The following is a 17,821-nucleotide window of genomic DNA, read 5'->3' as shown; positions in this document are numbered from 1 at the left end:
TTCGTGTAAGGATTCAAAACGGGTGATCACAGAGAGCATCCATCAACAGAGGGAGATCCCATTGTGGGACTAAAGACCGCTTGATCAAGTCGGGGAGACAGAACAACCAACATGATTGGAATACTTTTGATAGTTGATGGGCATAAAAGCTAAGACATTTCGAGTTCAATTACATCGATTACAACCCAAGTCTGTTTAAAAAAAAGTGAACTTGTCCTGTGTGTGTTACCTGACCCAAGCAGGCTATAGACACTGTGCATGTCATGATGGGGTGGATTCAACACTGGTGGATCAAATCTCAAAATATATATCTCAATACAAAACACAGCTGACTCACATGAACACAATATGTATGGATGTTTAATTACCATCAAATTCAGATTGGATGATTGTTAATGGTAAGTACACCCCGACAACCTGCAGTGTGTTAAATGCACTCAGTAGGCAAACAGAACAATTTGTTATACTCACCTTTGTGTTCTTTCACCTTGTACTGTTTACCCTTGCTAGCTAGGCTATCAATTGCATTCTAGAAGTTCTACATTCCTTTACACACACACACACACACACACACACACACACACACACACACACACACACACAAAATGGTAAAAAATATATAAAAAGGAAAAGTTTCATTGCATCTGCTAATCAAATTGGACCTAGACATCCTTCTATCCTAGAAAGAGCCATCCTAGTTCATCTTACAGGTTTTCATTCAGGCATGGTTGCCTGACCTTGTGCTACTCCACTGTAGCCTACTGAACAAAACCTACATTTCCTCACAGGTTTTCCTCTGTAGTTCAGCATAAAAAATAAATCAGAATTTTACAGCGTTACATTTAGTTTTTCTTTTTCACAGGCTAATGGCCCTGGACCCTCCTACAAAAACTGGATCTCATTTCCTTCTCATTAATAGACTGTGCCCATGTGTACCCTAATATGGCATCATACTAACCTCTGAAGAGATATTCCAACAATATTTGTTGAAAAAAATGGTCATAAGGACCTGATGTATCAACTTTGACACAAAGAAACATAATTTATGTAAATGACTTGTTGAAATGTAAAGTTCCTTTTCTTTTCTTTTTTTGTCAAAAGATCCAAACACTTATTTGACTTATTGGCCGATTTTACAGAAAGGTTTCAAATTGTGTCCACGTTTTACCAAATTTGCTACAGATGATCTTCAGACCAAGCCTCACAAATGTTATCAAATGGATTTTAGATTTTCGAAAGCATTTCTCTACTACAGCCAATCAAAATCAGTGGTGAGGCTGCTAAAACGGAAGTGAGGGCATATTTCATCAATTCTTTACATCATGACATCAAGTTTCCATGACAACTATGGCCTGCTGGGCCTGCATTGCTAGTTGGAGCTATATTTTTTATAGCGCTTTGATAAAGCATTTGTCACAAAGACACTTTATATATACAATTTAGAGAAAAATAACAAGGCATCTGTTAATGTTTGGGGGTATTAGAACATTAGCACCAACAATAGCAAGGCTATAACAAGGTTTATTTATATGACTTGGGTGTGACAAATTATGAGGAGCTTTTGTTTGTGCTTTCCTACCTATCTCTAAGTGCAAAGCGAAGCAAACATGACAAGCTGTGCATCGTGTGGAAGTATATGTGGAGATTTTCATTCACAGGGAATCCTATTGGTTATACCATTTGTCGTTAATTATTTGCACAACTTTATCCTACAGTGGGGCCTAGGGCATTGCTTTGCTTCCCTTTTTTAAACAGCTCCGGGCCATAGACAGTTTTGCATTGGGATTTCTCTTGCTTTTTCATCATCTGCATGGGATGCAATGGGCTGTTTCACAGCCAACTTTATAGCCTGGCCTTGTGCACATCCTTGCACACACACACACACACACACACACACACACACACACACACACACACACACACACACACACACACACACACACACACACACACACACACACGCACACACACACACACACACACACACTCGTTTCAGCTTTCATTTAGACTCCTACTGCCAAGCGGCACCTGCTCCTGTCACTATCAAGATGAAATGTCTCACCACCATTGCAACAAACCAACGACTATGAGGAAAATGGAAAGCATGGGGCTTCTAAACTAAACCAGAAACAAACTCTTAGAAGAATGATGTCCAGCTCTGTGGATACAGTTGGAAATCAAATATCAACACCAGTTGATACTCCGTCTGTGAAAGAACTAGAAAGAATGTGTTTCTCTGGAAGAAGGACGGGGAATCACGCGGATGAAGTTTGGCCTAATTTATTCATCGGGGACATGTAAGTGATGTCAGATGACCTTAAATGATTTTACGCCTGAATATGAAATCAAATCAAAAGGTATGCCATGTTTTACCTGTGGTTGTGTGTTTTTGTCAGTCATTCTTTGCAGTCTGGACATGTATTTTTAAATGATAAATTCAAAAGAATAGATTCCTCTAAGGTATGCTTTTATTATTCCTCGGTCACTCTTTACTATCTTTCAATGCTCTCTCTCTCTCTCTCTCTCTCTCTCTCTCTCTCTCTTTCTCTCTGTTATCATTTTACGCCCCTGCTTTTCACTCCCCTCCGTAGGTCCACCGCCAATGACCGCTACAGCCTGTGGAAACTGGGGATCACACACGTCCTGAACGCTGCCCACGGGAAGATGCACTCCCAGGGGAGTCGTGAATTTTACGGTTCAGCTGCGGAGTACTGCGGGGTTCCTGCCGACGACTCCCCATCCTTTAATCTTTCACACTATTTTCACTCATCCGCCGATTATATTCACCAGGCGCTGAACTCACCCGGAGGTACCGTTCCCACTGCTTCCCACATTAGTTCAGCTATTAAACACACTCCCTATTCAAAAAGCATGTGTTCTGATATTATCATTGCCCAGCTGTTAGGCCTCTGCAGAGATCTCATTTCATCAATACATCCTAAGTGTTCACATTAGGGGCCTGTGCACTGTTATGCACATGAAGATGCTACTGTACTTAAAGGCGTCCGCTCACTGATCTGATTGGAGCCTTTTTCAGTCAAGTGATTACATATCATTACACTAATTTAGCGTCAGACATGATTCAAACTATGCCTTTCTATAATATGATAAACAGATACATTAATAGATATAAATACATCCTGTTCTTGCTTGTCATTTATTGAGGTCATGTGTTTTTTTTAATCTTTTTTAAGTGTTTTGTTTGAAAGTTAAAACTATTTTGGCTCTGTAGATAGTCAGAAATAGAGTTTCCATTCATCAGTAGGACCAACCTCTCTGTGTCCTCTCCTCTCGCCAGCTAGGGTCATTGTCCACTGCGCTGTGGGGGTGAGCAGATCAGCCTCCCTGGGTCTGGCCTACCTAATGATCCATCACCATTTCACACTGGTGGACGCCATCCGGAAAGTCATGGCAAGCAGGTGGATTTGTCCCAACAGAGGATTCCTCAAGCAGCTCAGGGCTCTGGACATGCGCTTACGCAAGCGACAATGAGGATGCACTTTTTAAGTCGCAGTACTCGTTAGCGGAATCACAACTATAGGCCTATGTCGCTTGCACATCCAAAAGACACACTGTAGCGCTTTAAATACCCCTGTGACAAGGCTAACTCTGAATCAGTGTTGTAAAGGTTGTAAAAATAACATGTTTGTAGATGTGCTGTGACAGCAACTTTTGGACTGTTATCTAAATTCAGACGCGGCTTAAAACATAGCTCAGCTATTCTGAGCCATACAGTGACAGACATACTTCTCGAATGCACAGGGCAAGAGATCAGGATCAAAGCACCACAGTGACATGCCAATGACACCGCAGTGATACAGTCATTGCGCCCACAGCAGAGGTGACAAGTTCTGTCCACTGAGGGGACAGCTTGTGTCATGTATTTCACAGCTGTCAACTGCTCCTTCAAAGGTGGACTGGCGAGAGCTAGCGTCAGGCTCTATTTATCTAAAGGATACAACGTTCTTAATGCAGTCTTTGTGAATCTTAATAAGCATTTACACGTTGGCATCGAGTGACTGTCGCCGTTTGCTGGTTAGTCATACTGGGTCTCCGGTGTTATGCGAGCCACAGGCAGGGGACGCCTACTCCGTCATCGCACCCTCTCAATGAGAAAGAGTATACACTGGGCGCAGCCGGAGGCACTAAAGTGGGTGAGCGTCTAGTGAGCGTAAATAAACACCTGTTCGAAGCCGTCAGCCAGAGCTGGAAGACATGACAGAGCCTGCCGTGACACAGTAAACAGAGAAACTTCATTGATTTGGCGGGCTATTGGGCGCCAAAATGGCAGCTCAGAAAGGCCACAAAAAGGAGTATCTCACTGTGAAAGACCTGGAGAAAGTGCTGAATTCTTGCAAGCTGGATCTGCACATGATTGACGAAGTGTGGCCAAACTTGTACATAGGAAATGTGTAAGTTTTTCCCCTCTCTCTTTCTTTCTCTTTGTGTGTGTGTGTGTGAGTATGTGTGTGTGTACCGTAAAACTGAAAAATTACACAATCAAATTGATGTGGCTTGTTGCACAGTAATGGATGCACAGTATTTTATTTGGAATTGGAAAATTGAAATGTTCCATAGCAAGTGACTTTACTTGAGTTGAAAGATAAATTCCCTCAACCCTGCTCTTAAACATTTGAACACAAACACTTGGGCTACTGGGGTTTCCATACTTTCAGAAGTATGGAAAAACTACTAGAACTTTCCTGCCCCTCTTCATTTGTGTCATCATTCAGCTTAATTCACGCAGCCTTCATTTTGTTTCTTTCTATCTTACCAGATCAGTTGCCCAAAACAGGACTGCCTTACAGAAATTAGGAATCACTCATGTGTTAAATGCTGCCCACACCAAACGGGGCAGCATTGGAGACCAAAGATTTTACGGCAACAACTTTGTGTATTGTGGCATTCCAGCAGAGGACTCCACTCACTTTGACTTGGACGTATACTTTCAACCGGCTGCTGAGTTCATTCATAAAGCGTTAAAAACACCTGAAGGTAAGGCGCAGTTAGTTTTAACCCATGCCCTTTTCCCCAGTAACTAAACACAAGACAAACTCACCAATAATGCATTTCACCAAAAGCCTAAGCCCAGACAGGTGGCCTCGAGCTCATTTAGCACGCTCGGTCTCCCACTGTCTGTACAAGACTTTCAGTACTAGTTGTTCTCTTTTGTGGGGGAAGCACTTGAACTTGAAAGTTGCACTGTCATCCAATTTCCTCACTCTGCGTCTCCAGTCTCCCCTGTCCGGGACATTTTTAGCCCGAGCTGTCAAAGCCATTGTCATTCCATTCACACGCGAGGCTTTAGAATTAGGTGTCTTACCTCTTAAAAGTGTAATTTATAACCTCCGTCCATGGGGCCTCTGAAGTGTGGCTTCAACTAAAAGGACGGCAAGACGGCCGCTGCCAGCCAGGACCCGTGTGCAAGGAGACCTGACATGAACAAAGGCAATGAATTGTGGGGGCTATTTTTAGCCCAGGAGCAGAGGGAATAACGGGCCATGCCTTTGTGAAGTGTGCAGTCATGTATGTTATTAAGAAGATGAAGGGGACTAATCCTTGCCCCTGATTTCCCCTCCTCTCCCTTCTCTTTCTCACTTAGGCTCTCTTTAAATCTCCAAAACGATTGGATGACCTTCTTCTCCTCTGACTTCTCTTTTTTTACCTTTCCTCCTGTCTCTTCTCCACTCAAATCTGCTCTACTTTTCTTTGTGTGTGTCCGTTACCTTTGCCGGACAATTCCCCCACACACTCCTCACGTCTGCTCTCCTCTTCTCTTCTCTTCACTCCTTTCACCCCCAGTGTCCTTTAGTCTCCTCTGCCCCCACCTTTCAAAGCAGGTTCCCCCTAGATCAAACTCTAATTGCTATTTAGCCTTTTTTTATTAAAATCTCTACCATCAAACAATTATGTTTGCCTAATCCATTGTCTTCTCTAATGAACATGTGTGACCCATTCACGTGTCGATGACAATGCACATTCACACACATATCTGGGCTTCTTCTCTCCACAGCCAAGATTCTGGTGCACTGCATCATGGGATTGAGCCGGTCCTCCACCCTGGTGCTGGCGTACCTCATGCTCTACCACCGCCTGCCGCTGTGCAGGGCCATCCAGAAGGTCATCAAGAAGAGGGCCATCTACCCCAACAGGAACTTCTGGCTTTGCTCCTGGACCTGGACCTGCAGCTGAACAGGAAGCACAGAACCTGCTTGCTCCTGTGACGGCTGGCAGCAGAGAGAGCTGCCACTGGACATCACATTACATTTGTGACCTTTATGTTGGTACAGAAACACTTGGACTAGAAAGCATTGAAGTTATGGTGACACGTTGAAAAGTTGCTGGAGATGGTTAGAGTGATGCTAATAATTTTTATTTTACTGTGAAAGGTTTCTGTTGTTGTTGTTGTTGTTGTCGTCATTATTTTCCTTAACAAAAGACAGAAAGATTTACTACAATGTGAAAGAGTTGCTACATTGTGTGATATAATCTTTGGCAGTGTTTCTGTGGCATTGCAGTTGCAGTACAAGGAGTTGCGAAAGATGTTCTGTGCTCAGGGAACGAACACATCGACAGTCATACAAATTCAGTTATGCAGTCAGAATGCAAAAATGTGTCTGGCTTCACACACACACACACACACACACACACACACACACACACACACACACACACACACAGACAAAATGTGGTGAGGGTCATGGTCATGATTTCCTAGTTTATAAAAGCTTACTTAAGTTGTGCTGTAGGGTTATTTTATATGTTTGCTGTCTACCAATGTCCATTGAGTCTCCAAAATCACTGCTGTGACACTACCTATGTAACCAAGAGGACCAAAGCCCAGTTCAAGAGACAGAATCTGTAATAAATATAGATTGTCAACTACAAGATGGACAGAAATATATTTGTTTTCTTTTGATGATAAGCTGCATCCAGAAGTTATGTGTACAAAACAATATCATCACTGTCTGCAGTAAAGAATAATGACAACCAGCTACTCAATCAGGTGAAGACAATGTGACATTCTCTTTAAACATGCATCTCGGATAATGAGGCCTGGCTCGGTGGCGTCGCATTCATAATAAATACAGCTCACACAGTAGTGATGTAGGCAGAAGGTGGACGGAAACTGTGCATATTTAAAATGATCTGTCTTATTTTTAAACTTGGCTCGACAAGAATGAGGTCGGCTATTTTGAGACATCTGCCGCATACGAGGGGGCAGATTGGAGAGTACGTGAAGATGAGGGGAGAGAAGGCAGAGGAAGGAGGAGGGGGGGGGGACATTTCTTTGCCTAACGAGATTTTTTTTTTATAAAGAAGGATATCATTTCTTTCACTCCGATAGAAAAGTGATAAACGCTTACTGGTAGGGCCTGTCGTAGCGCGGCGCTCACCCTGCAAGCTCACATAACCTGGAGGGAATGCGAAAGATGTTGCTAGAACAATTTTGAGCCGTGATTCAGATGTTAAAATAGAGAAAGCTTCAGGGCAGAGTGTTCCCAGCGGTGCTGCACAGAACTTTCTCCTGTCAAACCGTAGCTCCACTAAATGAGAGATCTTGACAAGCCGACGTGTATAAGGCAAGTGAGAGTGTGCCTGGGAGTTGCTTAAATATTCTGTTTAAAAAAAATATATGTTTACTCTCTTAAGGGTAATCAGTGCACCGAATAGCTAATTATTCAGTGCCACTGTGGTGTTAAGTGTGCTGTTGTTGGGAAGACGTGAGACTAATTAATGGAGTTTCCATACATGTATGAACCACTATGAATTATGCTTGAGTTCTGATTATGAAGCTTCAAAACTCCATGTAAAATAGTATACAAGGTAAATTAGTATTAATACTAATTCAATTATGGATCACCTTCAGCTAATGCATAATCAACATGATCAAAACATTAATGTTATTAGTAATTAACTTAATTAGTGATTAACCATAGTATTCTTAATTGCTTAATTTTATGGTTTGTTTACATAACTAAGGACTCATGCTTGCATTGCAATTCAATAGTAAACAGGAAAAAAAATAATTTTATTAACCAACAATTAGTCAAAGGGCAATTAGCTAATGTTTCATTAATGATGAATGCTTCACTTCATGGTAGTTAATAAAACCCTAATATAGAGAGCGTCAATGTAAACATAATACATAATAGTTTTACTTTTATGTAAAATGTTTCTTTTATGTAAAAACATTGTATAATACTAATAATGCGCTGCTAACAGGATCGAAGACAAACAACAGAGGGGGAGCTAGAGATACTAAAACAGACAAGAGTTGGAGAGACAGGAGACAGGAGGGCGAGAGACAGAGAGAAAAAGAGAGGGAGAGAGAAAAAGAGAGGTGACAGGGGAAAAGAGAGAGAGGGAGAGAGAGAGAAATGGGGTAGGAAAGCAGCTTAGCCTGAGGGAGATGAAAGTGTGACACGAGCAACAGCTCTGCATGAGGTCCCACAGGAACAGTCCTGAGTTTCTGCTGCAACAGAAGAGTATTTTTATGGCACACAGAGAAGAGTGTGTGCAGGTCTGTGTGTGTGTGTGTATGTGTGCTCCCATGTTTGCATGTGTGTGTATGCATACGAGTGTGTGTGTGTGTGTGTGTGTGTGTGTGTGTGTGTGTGTGTATGTGTGTGTGTGTGTGTATGTGTGCTCCCATGTTTGCATGTGTGTGTATGCATACGAGAGTGTGTGTGTGTGTGTGTGTTTTGCAGTGAGATGCCCTTGTGAAGAAAACTGTATACATAGTCTAATTGCACATGGTCCACATGAACCTGTTTAGCTGACATGGGCGGCAGATTCTGTTTAAAAAAAAAATGTATTAATTGATTTCCAAGTGTGTGTTTATGTTGTATTATGCATCGTACAACCCCACAGCCATAGGGGGATTTACACTCCATCAAGCACATGCAAGGGAGAGACGCCAGGGTAAGCTGCACCAAATTTAGCAGAGGTCATTACACTAACTGACAGCTTGGGTTTCAACACCCTGTTCCCGTTTCGGAGCTAACAATGCTTTTAACCTCGCGGGCTGATCAGACCCTTGCAGCCCGGCCACAGCAGTGACTTTGAGGTTTGAGCAGAGCAGCCACTCATAGTCGGGTCCTCATATAAATGCTAAAATGGGGACAATGTCTAATTTCAGAGCAGTGAGCGCCCATTAAAGGCAGGTTTTGAGAGAGGTTGTCTTTGTGTGTGTGTGTGTGCGTGTGTGTGTGTGTGTGTGTGTGTGTGTGTGTGTGTGTGTGTCTGCATGTATTAGTTTGATTTGTTTCCACAAGACAACTACCAGTACATCTCAACAAAGTGTCAATATCTTGCCAAAAACGTATCTGTCAAATGTAATAAAAAGCAGGCTAGTCCCCCCCCCCCCCCCCCCCCCCCCCCCGTTGTGATAATGTGGTTTTTGGACATTTGTGCTCCATTGTGATTGTTGTGCGTTGTTTTGAAAGGGGAGACTCCTAAAGAGAATACACCCGCATTCCCCTGTCACATCAGAAACATAATACAGTTCACAGCAGGAGGCGCAGTAAGTAGGCAATGGTGAGACATATGAAATATTGTTTGTTAAATCCCCTGCTTTGCTGCATGCTGTACTGCAATAAGGTGGAATACAAATATATTGTGGAAATAAAGGGTCAGCAGGTATGAAGTGCTTATTACATGGAATCAGTAGATAATTACAACTGTGATTACATGTTATTACAGATTTATATCTCTCTCCGTGTTTCAACTGCAATATACTAACAGATGTTGTAGATCAGGCATTCCTATGTAGGAAAACAGTACGTTCCATGAAGCATTTCGTTTTATACGCTCTATCATTCTGTAACAGTTAAAGATAAACAACACAGATAAAAAGCACAGATTTGTCCACTGAATAGCAATAATAATAATAATAATAATAATAATACTAATACAATAATAATAATATAGTAATAGCAGTACAAAGTACCAAAGAAGGCAGTGAAAGCAGAAGGCAGATGGGTGTTTCTCTCCACCTCTTGCTTTTGCTCCCAAATATACCTTATTGTGACAGATCTGCAATGATTAAGGAACTGTTTGTAACAAGATGCTGTGAATGCTCTATTTTAACCCTCACTGTTAAGAGCCTCTGTGTGACAAAAATGTTAACTTCGTCTCAAACGTACTCTCAAAGAGACATGTTTGCTTATTCACAAAAAGAATAATTGTTCTACTATTCGAGAGGGCAAAACAGTCATTATAATCAATGTCTCAGCAGTCATCATAATTCATTTTCAATCATCCATACATTCAATAGTGTACAGACACTACAGTCCTTTGATCTGCTGCTGCTGTATCAGAAGGCTTTAATATGTTGAAACGTGTGTTCATCAAAAGGGCCTGGTGGAACTCAGGCAGAGATGCCCAAAGGCGACTGCCCCTCAGCGGGCACCAACAGCGGGCAGAACCGCTACGAGACGCCCTCTTCCCTGGACCTCCATAGACTGATGTGGTTGAAGAGAGGCGCCAGAGCCCACTTGGATGAAGTTGTGCCCAGGATTTACATTGGAGACATGTAATAGATAGATAGATAGATAGATAGATAGATAGATAGATGGATACTTTATTAATCCCGAAGTGCATATGAACACACTGTAGCATCTCAGTGCAGAAGCATCATTCAGATACATGGTGATAAAGATTGTGGTTTTATGGGGTTATTTGGTATAACCGTTTGGTGGCCCTCTTGTCAATATCAAAGCAGGTATTTTGTTTTTTCTGAAACAAGCAGGTGGTTGCATTGTAAATCACAGCAAACTTTTTGTGTGGAAGATTTCAGACAAATATGCTGAGAATATAAGGAATCATTCAAAGCAGAATAATTAATAATAAGGAATGTAATGAACTGTGTATTGTACAAATGATACCACCTATGCATGCATGCACTTTAGGTATCTAAAAATGTAACAAACGCTTCTAATGAACTCTCAGACAGATATTAGCTCACCACCTTTCTGTCAATTGTGTTTGCACACCAGGATTGCAGCCAAGGACAAACGGCTACTGCAGGGCCACAACATCTCCCATGTGTTGAACGCAGCGCACGGCAAGCACAACGTCAACACAGGAGCCAGTTACTACAGAGACACCAAGATCACATACCACGGTGTAGAGGCCTTCGACATGTCCTCTTTTGACCTCAGCCCCTTCTTCTACTCAGCCGCTAAGTTCATCAGGAGTGGCATGGACACACCAGGAGGTATGTGGCTCGTGAACTCTGAACTCCGAACCCCTAAGAACCTTTATGGAGTTCAAATATAAATCACACATGCATATCTACAGTACAGTTGATATTGTATTACAAATAAAGATATACCTTAAGTACATTTATTCCAAAAATTGTATGAGTACAGTGGTGCTTTTTAAGAATTGATTGACAGCAAAGGTGTAAACATAATCACACCAATCACATTGCAAATTAGATTTAGAAGTCATTGTTCATTCACTCCGCTGGTAAATTGTATGTGCCTGCAGTATGTGCAAACCAAGCTGAGTGACTCTCAATCCATTTCCACGGTTACAGTTTGAGTAAAAGTTTACTGTAAGGTCCAGAATATTATCAAAATAAAATGGTATTTCTGATGTACCATTAAAAATACTGAACCCCCCCCCCCCAATGTTTGTGTGTGGCCAGCTAAGGTGTTGGTCCACTGCGCCATGGGCTTGAGTCGCTCCTCCACGCTGGTGCTGGCCTACCTGATGATCCACGAGAACATGACCCTACCGAACGCCATCAAGGCCGTGGCCGAGAACAGGAACATCTGCCCCAACTCCGGCTTCCTGGAGCAGCTTCGACAGCTGGACCAAGAGCTGCACAGCCAGAGGAGAGCAGAGAGCAGCATGTAGAGCATGGAGGCACAGGACAGGAGCACATTTCATGAACCGCAGGCCCTTCATCAAACAGTGTTTGGACAACTTGTGTCCAAAGTTGCGTCCAAAACTCTTGCATCCCAAGCCCAGAGTTGTGCGTTTACTGTAGTTGCGACTGTATTTAAACGTTCTGATATATCTGTATCTTCGGTATGTTTTGTTGACACTGTCAGTCTATACATCTGAATGTATATGAAGTCTTATTCTTTATACTTTATTGGCATGTAAACGGCTCCATCGGAGCTAATGGAAATGTTGGCACTCCTTTGATAAATGATTGTGCCAAAGTTCTCGAAAAAACGACTCGGCTGCTGGCATCAGTACTGTTCTTCTCCAGGCGAGCTACGACCAGATTCTCAGCTGTGTGCGACAGATTGAAACCCCTCCTGTGGCTCACAGGTTTATAATTAGCCTCCTGCCAAAAAGGCAAACGCTGTCCAGAAATAAAGTACAGCACGGAAGCACCAACTCACGTCCGTAGGAGGTAGACATTTGTGTTGAGGAGGAGGAGGAGGAGAAGGAGGAGGAGGAGGAGGAATAAATCTTTTAAAAATCAAGGTATGTTCACTGTTGAATTTGGAAAGGGATTTTGTGTAATTTCCTCGCAAATAAAAGCAATTATCATAAATTAGCATTAACGATGATGTAACCTTTTAAACAGTGTTGTGGTGAGTCAGATGTGAATGTCAACCAATGGTAGCTGTCAAACACAGACAATAAAACAGGAATATGAGTCACTGGCAGACAGAGCTCTTGCAGATGTGTGAAATGTGAGGACATCCAAAATAAACAGCGTGATACACCAAAAATATACACTCGGCTCAAATTCCCCCAGTGCTGTGATTTCATTTTTTGACAAATAATCTTTTTTGAAAAGAATGAACGAGGACGACAACACAAAGAGAGGCGAGCCGCACTACACACCTCCGACCATCTCCGAGCCGCTTGGCATACTCCTGAAGAACAGACGCCCAACTGGCCCCTTCAATGAAGTCTGGCCCGGGGTCTACATCGGAGATGCGTACAGTATGACCTGCACAGGATGCGAATCGGTGTATCACAAAAAAAAAGTCCCTCTGTCTTGGCACCACGCATCCTCAGTTAGAAATGTACCAAACACATTCCAGTGGGGGTTCATCCAGTTCATTATTAGTTTCTAGGAATTAAACACATGACCTAAAGGATTTCTGTGGCCATTGTCACTTAATTCAGTACAGAATAATCATGATTGACAATAGGCAATAACTATTGAATTGTGGTTAGATGTCAGAGCAGGTCTTTTCAGTTCAGTGACGAGTGGCAGTGAATCTGATCATTGTTTCATCTCCGGCATCTGGGAGCGTCATGTTCATTACCATCCCCATTGATTACAACAATAATCAAGATGTGTGGGGACTCGCCACAGAAGCACAAACAGGTGCACCACCAGGCCAGCCAAGATGGCAGAGGAAGTCCAATTACCTCATTAAGACAAACAATAGCCACAGGAAACTGGCAGTTACCCGCGACCGTCTGTGTCTCCATTGGTCTGATTCTGGCTCGGTGACTCCATCAGAAGATATGGTAATTTGGAGCATAATGGGATATCCATGATGGCAAATCCATGATAGGAATCTGTGAATCCATAATGAGAAATGAAGTGTTCCACAAGCGTGAACCAATCTGTCACAGGAGCGAGACGAGTGAATCATACTGTAAGCACTCAGCCATGCTATGTGTACAGAATCACAGGGCAACAGATAATACGACAGAGATCACCCTGTGTGTGTTTTTTTTCTCTCTCTCTTCGTCTCTTCACAGGCACACAGCTCAGGATAAGGCCGTGCTGCTGAGCCTGGGTGTCACACACACATCGTGAGCGCAGCGGCTGGCCCGGCTCACATCGACACTGGGCCTGGCTTTTACACCGACACCTGCATACAGTACCGCGGAGTGGAAGCACCCGACAGTAGAGACTTTGACCTCAGCCCTTACTTCTATCCAACAGCAGAGTTCATACACAATGGACTTTCACAAGAGGGTAAGAATGGGTGTGACTATGTTTTTGAGGGTTGACACAAGAGGGTGTATAATCCCTGAATCATATCTGTTTCTGTAAATGCTGGTTTATTTGTATTGGCCCCTCACCCATCAGACCAGGGAGCTACGCGTGTCTAGGCAGCAGTTTTATGAAGATATCAGCAACTTCTAATCCCTTAGAGCAGTTCACCAAAAAACCCTGAGCATGTGTCCTGCTGGCGTTGTACTTGCTCAATACATCGCTTTGCTCTGCAGGCAAAGTGTTTGTGCACTGTGCCAGAGGGATCAGTCGTTCGGCTGCGCTGGTCCTCGCCTACCTCATGATCCGGGAGAGGCTGCCACTGGCTGAGGCAGTGGTGGCTGTCCGCAAACACAGGAACATCTTGCCCAATGCCGGCTTCCTCGCCAACTCTGTCATCTGGACATGACCCTAACCCTGGAAAGAGCACAGGGAACTGACGGTTTTGAACCACGTTTACTTCATTAAGATGTGCAAACATACATAGACCTCGTAAATACATTACATTTTTTATTGTGGATGTCGATTGGCTACACTGTAGATATATCTTCATATTTTTAAAATGCATTACCTTGGATCTGTTTTCTTTTTCTTTTTAATATGTATTTTAGCTTTGTACAGCTTTCAAGAGGTTTGGTTTAGAACCAAAGTGAAGATGTTTTATATGAAGCTAAAATGAGGATGTTTGATTCACTGTCATTGCTACTTTGTGTTTATTGTTAGTTTGACGAACATCTCCCCACATTCAGCTTTGGGTTTGTTTATTCCACACCCTTTGAGAGTAGTGACAGCGTTAAACGGATCCATTATCTCCTCCTTAATGAGTGTTTCTGACTGCTGACATGTTGATAACACGCATTCACACGCAGTTGCACTTGAAGGAGATCACACGGAGTTATTAATGGAGGATTAATTTATTCTTCAAACGCTCGTCTTCCTCTTCCTTGTGTTCCTCATTTCACTTTTTTTTTTATTTCCCGAAATTAAAATCAATGCCAACACCGAACGGGTCTGTGTACAGAATCAGGTCATCCTTTGAAAAGCAAGATGAAATAACAAGATGAAGCCATCGCTGCCGCGGCACAGTTCTCCCGAGCCCTGGTGCAGACACTAAGCTGCCATAATAAAAGGAATTGAATATCACAGGTTTAATGATTACTCCGCCAGGCTGAATGACGGCTGGGGTGAAAGATATGAACGGGAGGAAATGGTGAGGGAGGGAGGGGGAAGGAAAAAAGAGCTGATGGTTTTGAACCCCACGTCTGCCAACTGAAACGATGCATGCACTCTCTCTCTTCTCTAGACAGAAGCAGATAATCATCACAGCATTTGCACTTCTATGCCTCACATAAGGGGAACCTTAAAAGCTCTGAGAGTGTAATACCAGCTTGATAAAATGAGATTATGATTTCATGCATTTGAGTCAAATTGGTAGCTCTCTGTGGTTTCACAATAGGGGTGTTCCTTCTCTTTCAATCCCAGAGAAGGCTAAAAAGGGAACAATTTGAAAGGGAATGAAGATAAAGATGCCCTTTTTCTTCGTGGGATATGATGAATCTTGTTAAAAGCCTCTTGCAGAAGACAAACAAAAACTGAAGTGCCTTCATGAAGAGCCACCATTAGCCAGTTCTTGTTAGCCGCTGATTTAGCAGCAGTGCTTGAGAGCTTCGACTGCAAAAATCTCACAGGAATACAACCATAAAATACAGAGACCGAAATTCTCGGTCAAATGACATACTGCGGTTCAATGAAAAACAGTCTTGCGGTGCTAAAAAATGAGAGCACTCTCGCATATATTTTTTACCATACAGGTTCCAATGAGAAACATGGTTGAAAGCAATACCATCTCCACAAACAGGGGTGAGCAAGGTTCAGTGCCAGCAGTAGTTTTAAGTTTCCAGCGCAGTGTTTAGATTCTCAGTCGGGATCGTGCTAAGTGCCTACCCGCCGGGAAAGTGGAACAGGACTAAAAATACCACCCAGACTCGACGCCTGTCAGTGTGCTGTCATATGGTCCTGCTTCCACGGCTTTTGCGTTCCCAGAAACTCAAAGAAAAGTTAGAACTGGGGGCGAAATAAAAACAACTTTGATCTGTACATATTAGATGACATTCAGAAGAGAAATAGGAAGACAAACCCCTGGTAAGTCATTCTCTGAGAGACAAAATGAAAGCCCAATTGGACCACATGAAGGGCAAACTTTCTTTGCCGTCTGATTATATTTAAGTATGGCTTATACTGTGGACAATTGTTTCAATAAATTTAATGCATGTGAATATTTTTGTTGAGATGCATAACCTTGCACTATATTCAGGATTCTGGGCTCTGTTAGGATGACACTCAATGGCCTGTGTTGTAGTATTATAAACAGATGAAGTGGAAAGGGGAAATATGTTTATACATGTCAGAGGTCTTGACTGTGACCTTTGCAAGTGGCCTGCTGCACGGCATTGGAGTTAGCATTAGGGATTCTAGGAGTGAACGGACTGGCACACAAGAACAAGTCCTCGAAAATCCTGTTACCGTTCTAGTCATAAGAACCCGATGAAAGAGATGAGTTGAATCTGAGATGACTGCTGTTCTTTGGTGAGGAAAGACGGCCTCTGGCTTCTCTCGCTCGCAGCTCAATGCCTGGCAAGAAGATCAAGCTTCCCAAAGCGCCCGCACCCGAGCCGGAGGCGGAGTACGAGACGCCGGGAGGCTACGAGCTGGAGAAGCACCTGACCCACGGCAGCGTCGCCTACACAAACGTCAATGAAGTCTGGCCCAACGTCTACATCGGGGATGAGTAAGTCCGTCTGTCTGACTAACTGGATTGCCGGCTGGCTGGCGCGCAGGAGGAGATGACAGAGCATAAAAATTCATGTCAGTTTTTAATAGTGTGTAAAATGGTTCAGACACAGGGTATGAACACGGAGGGAGGAAGGAAGGACATTTCCATCTCAGTTTCTCCTCTGATTCGTGACAGGTTTCTGAGAAGGAATAGGGGTGAGAACTCACAGAATAGAACCAATCTTTGTTCTGATTGATAAAAAAGTGGAAAATAATGAACTGATATATTCCTGAGGGGCTTTAATCACATGCATCATGTCTGCCCACTGGGAGAACCAAGAACCTTTGGGCTCACCTGGCCTACATGTGAAGTGAATACCTGATAGGCTGCATTTCCTCTTGGTTGCAGGCAAACAGCCAAGGATCGTCACTACATGCAGAAGAAGGGCATCACCCACATCCTGAATGCGGCTGAGGGGACGTGGAACAGCGTGGACACGGGGGCAGACTACTACAGCGGCATGAATATTGACTATTATGGGATAGTAGCCGAGGACATCCCCTCATTCGACCTGAGTGTGCACTTCTACCCCGCTGCGGAGTATATCGACCATGTCCTAAGCAATCCAGAGAGTATGTCGAATACTAATTTAGTTTGCTTGTTTTCTTGGTTAAACTAGGGAAAGATGCTTTGCAATAGACAAGACTTGTCGTGATCTACTGTTGGTACTTTATTGACCTTCATTGTCTCATTATTTTCAGACAAACTCCTGGTACACTGCGTCATGGGAAGGAGTCGGTCAGCCACACTCTTCCTGGCGTACCTCATGATCAACAAGAACATGACTGTGGTAGACGCCATTGACAAAGTGAAGAGTTACAGGCGCATCATTCCCAACTGGGGTTTTTTGAAACAGCTCCGGGAACTGGATATGAGTCTCCACGAGCAGCGAAAAGGAGGGAGGGAAAGCAGGTGTGAAGGGGAGATGGACACCAAGGGATCTCCTGAGACGGCAAACAGTGATGGGGAGAAAACATAGGGAATACAGTTATTCCAAAACCTCCTTCTCGGGAAAAAAATAAAATGGAAAACACCTCTGTAATGGAGTGATGACAAGC

General features: G+C 43.2%; 3 protein-coding genes across 3 annotated transcripts; all 3 read left to right on the top strand.

Moving 5' to 3' along the window:
• Window positions 1–1,956: 1,956 nt before the first annotated feature.
• LOC105912907 (dual specificity protein phosphatase 13) lies at window positions 1,957–3,497 on the top strand. Its single transcript, XM_012841915.3, has 3 exons — window positions 1,957–2,297; window positions 2,592–2,809; window positions 3,299–3,497. The coding sequence occupies exons 1-3, from the start codon at window positions 2,146–2,148 to the stop codon at window positions 3,490–3,492; spliced, it is 564 nt and encodes a 187-aa protein (XP_012697369.2). The 5' UTR covers window positions 1,957–2,145; the 3' UTR covers window positions 3,493–3,497.
• Window positions 3,498–3,507: 10 nt separating this feature from the next.
• LOC105912908 (dual specificity protein phosphatase 13-like) lies at window positions 3,508–6,888 on the top strand. The gene is made up of 3 exons (XM_012841916.3): window positions 3,508–4,412; window positions 4,778–4,995; window positions 6,014–6,888. Exons 1-3 carry the CDS (start codon window positions 4,285–4,287, stop codon window positions 6,190–6,192), a joined length of 525 nt encoding a protein of 174 aa, XP_012697370.2. The 5' UTR covers window positions 3,508–4,284; the 3' UTR covers window positions 6,193–6,888.
• A 352-nt stretch (window positions 6,889–7,240) lies between these two features.
• LOC105912895 lies at window positions 7,241–17,774 on the top strand. The gene is made up of 8 exons (XM_031561505.2): window positions 7,241–7,583; window positions 10,360–10,537; window positions 11,001–11,221; window positions 11,657–11,864; window positions 12,770–12,913; window positions 16,554–16,718; window positions 17,112–17,335; window positions 17,465–17,774. The coding sequence occupies exons 2-8, from the start codon at window positions 10,383–10,385 to the stop codon at window positions 17,740–17,742; spliced, it is 1,395 nt and encodes a 464-aa protein (XP_031417365.1). The 5' UTR covers window positions 7,241–7,583; window positions 10,360–10,382; the 3' UTR covers window positions 17,743–17,774.
• The last annotated feature ends 47 nt before the right edge of the window (window positions 17,775–17,821 follow it).

This window comes from Clupea harengus, chromosome 23 (assembly GCF_900700415.2).
Source record: "Clupea harengus chromosome 23, Ch_v2.0.2, whole genome shotgun sequence".
NCBI classification, from domain to species: Eukaryota; Metazoa; Chordata; class Actinopteri; order Clupeiformes; family Clupeidae; genus Clupea; species Clupea harengus.
Note: the sequence above shows the minus strand (reverse complement) of the source record. Positions and strands in the feature narration are given on the sequence as shown.

Coding starts and splice junctions, on each gene's coding strand:
- LOC105912907 (XM_012841915.3), top strand. CDS start 2,146: ATGATGTCCAGCTCTGTGGATACAGTTGGAAATCAAATATCAACACCA. Junction 2,298..2,591: donor AATTTATTCATCGGGGACAT/GTAAGTGATGTC, acceptor TCCCCTCCGTAG/GTCCACCGCCAATGACCGCT. Junction 2,810..3,298: donor GGCGCTGAACTCACCCGGAG/GTACCGTTCCCA, acceptor TCCTCTCGCCAG/CTAGGGTCATTGTCCACTGC.
- LOC105912908 (XM_012841916.3), top strand. CDS start 4,285: ATGGCAGCTCAGAAAGGCCACAAAAAGGAGTATCTCACTGTGAAAGAC. Junction 4,413..4,777: donor AACTTGTACATAGGAAATGT/GTAAGTTTTTCC, acceptor CTATCTTACCAG/ATCAGTTGCCCAAAACAGGA. Junction 4,996..6,013: donor AGCGTTAAAAACACCTGAAG/GTAAGGCGCAGT, acceptor TTCTCTCCACAG/CCAAGATTCTGGTGCACTGC.
- LOC105912895 (XM_031561505.2), top strand. CDS start 10,383: ATGCCCAAAGGCGACTGCCCCTCAGCGGGCACCAACAGCGGGCAGAAC. Junction 10,538..11,000: donor AGGATTTACATTGGAGACAT/GTAATAGATAGA, acceptor TTTGCACACCAG/GATTGCAGCCAAGGACAAAC. Junction 12,914..16,553: donor GGGGTCTACATCGGAGATGC/GTACAGTATGAC, acceptor TCTCGCTCGCAG/CTCAATGCCTGGCAAGAAGA.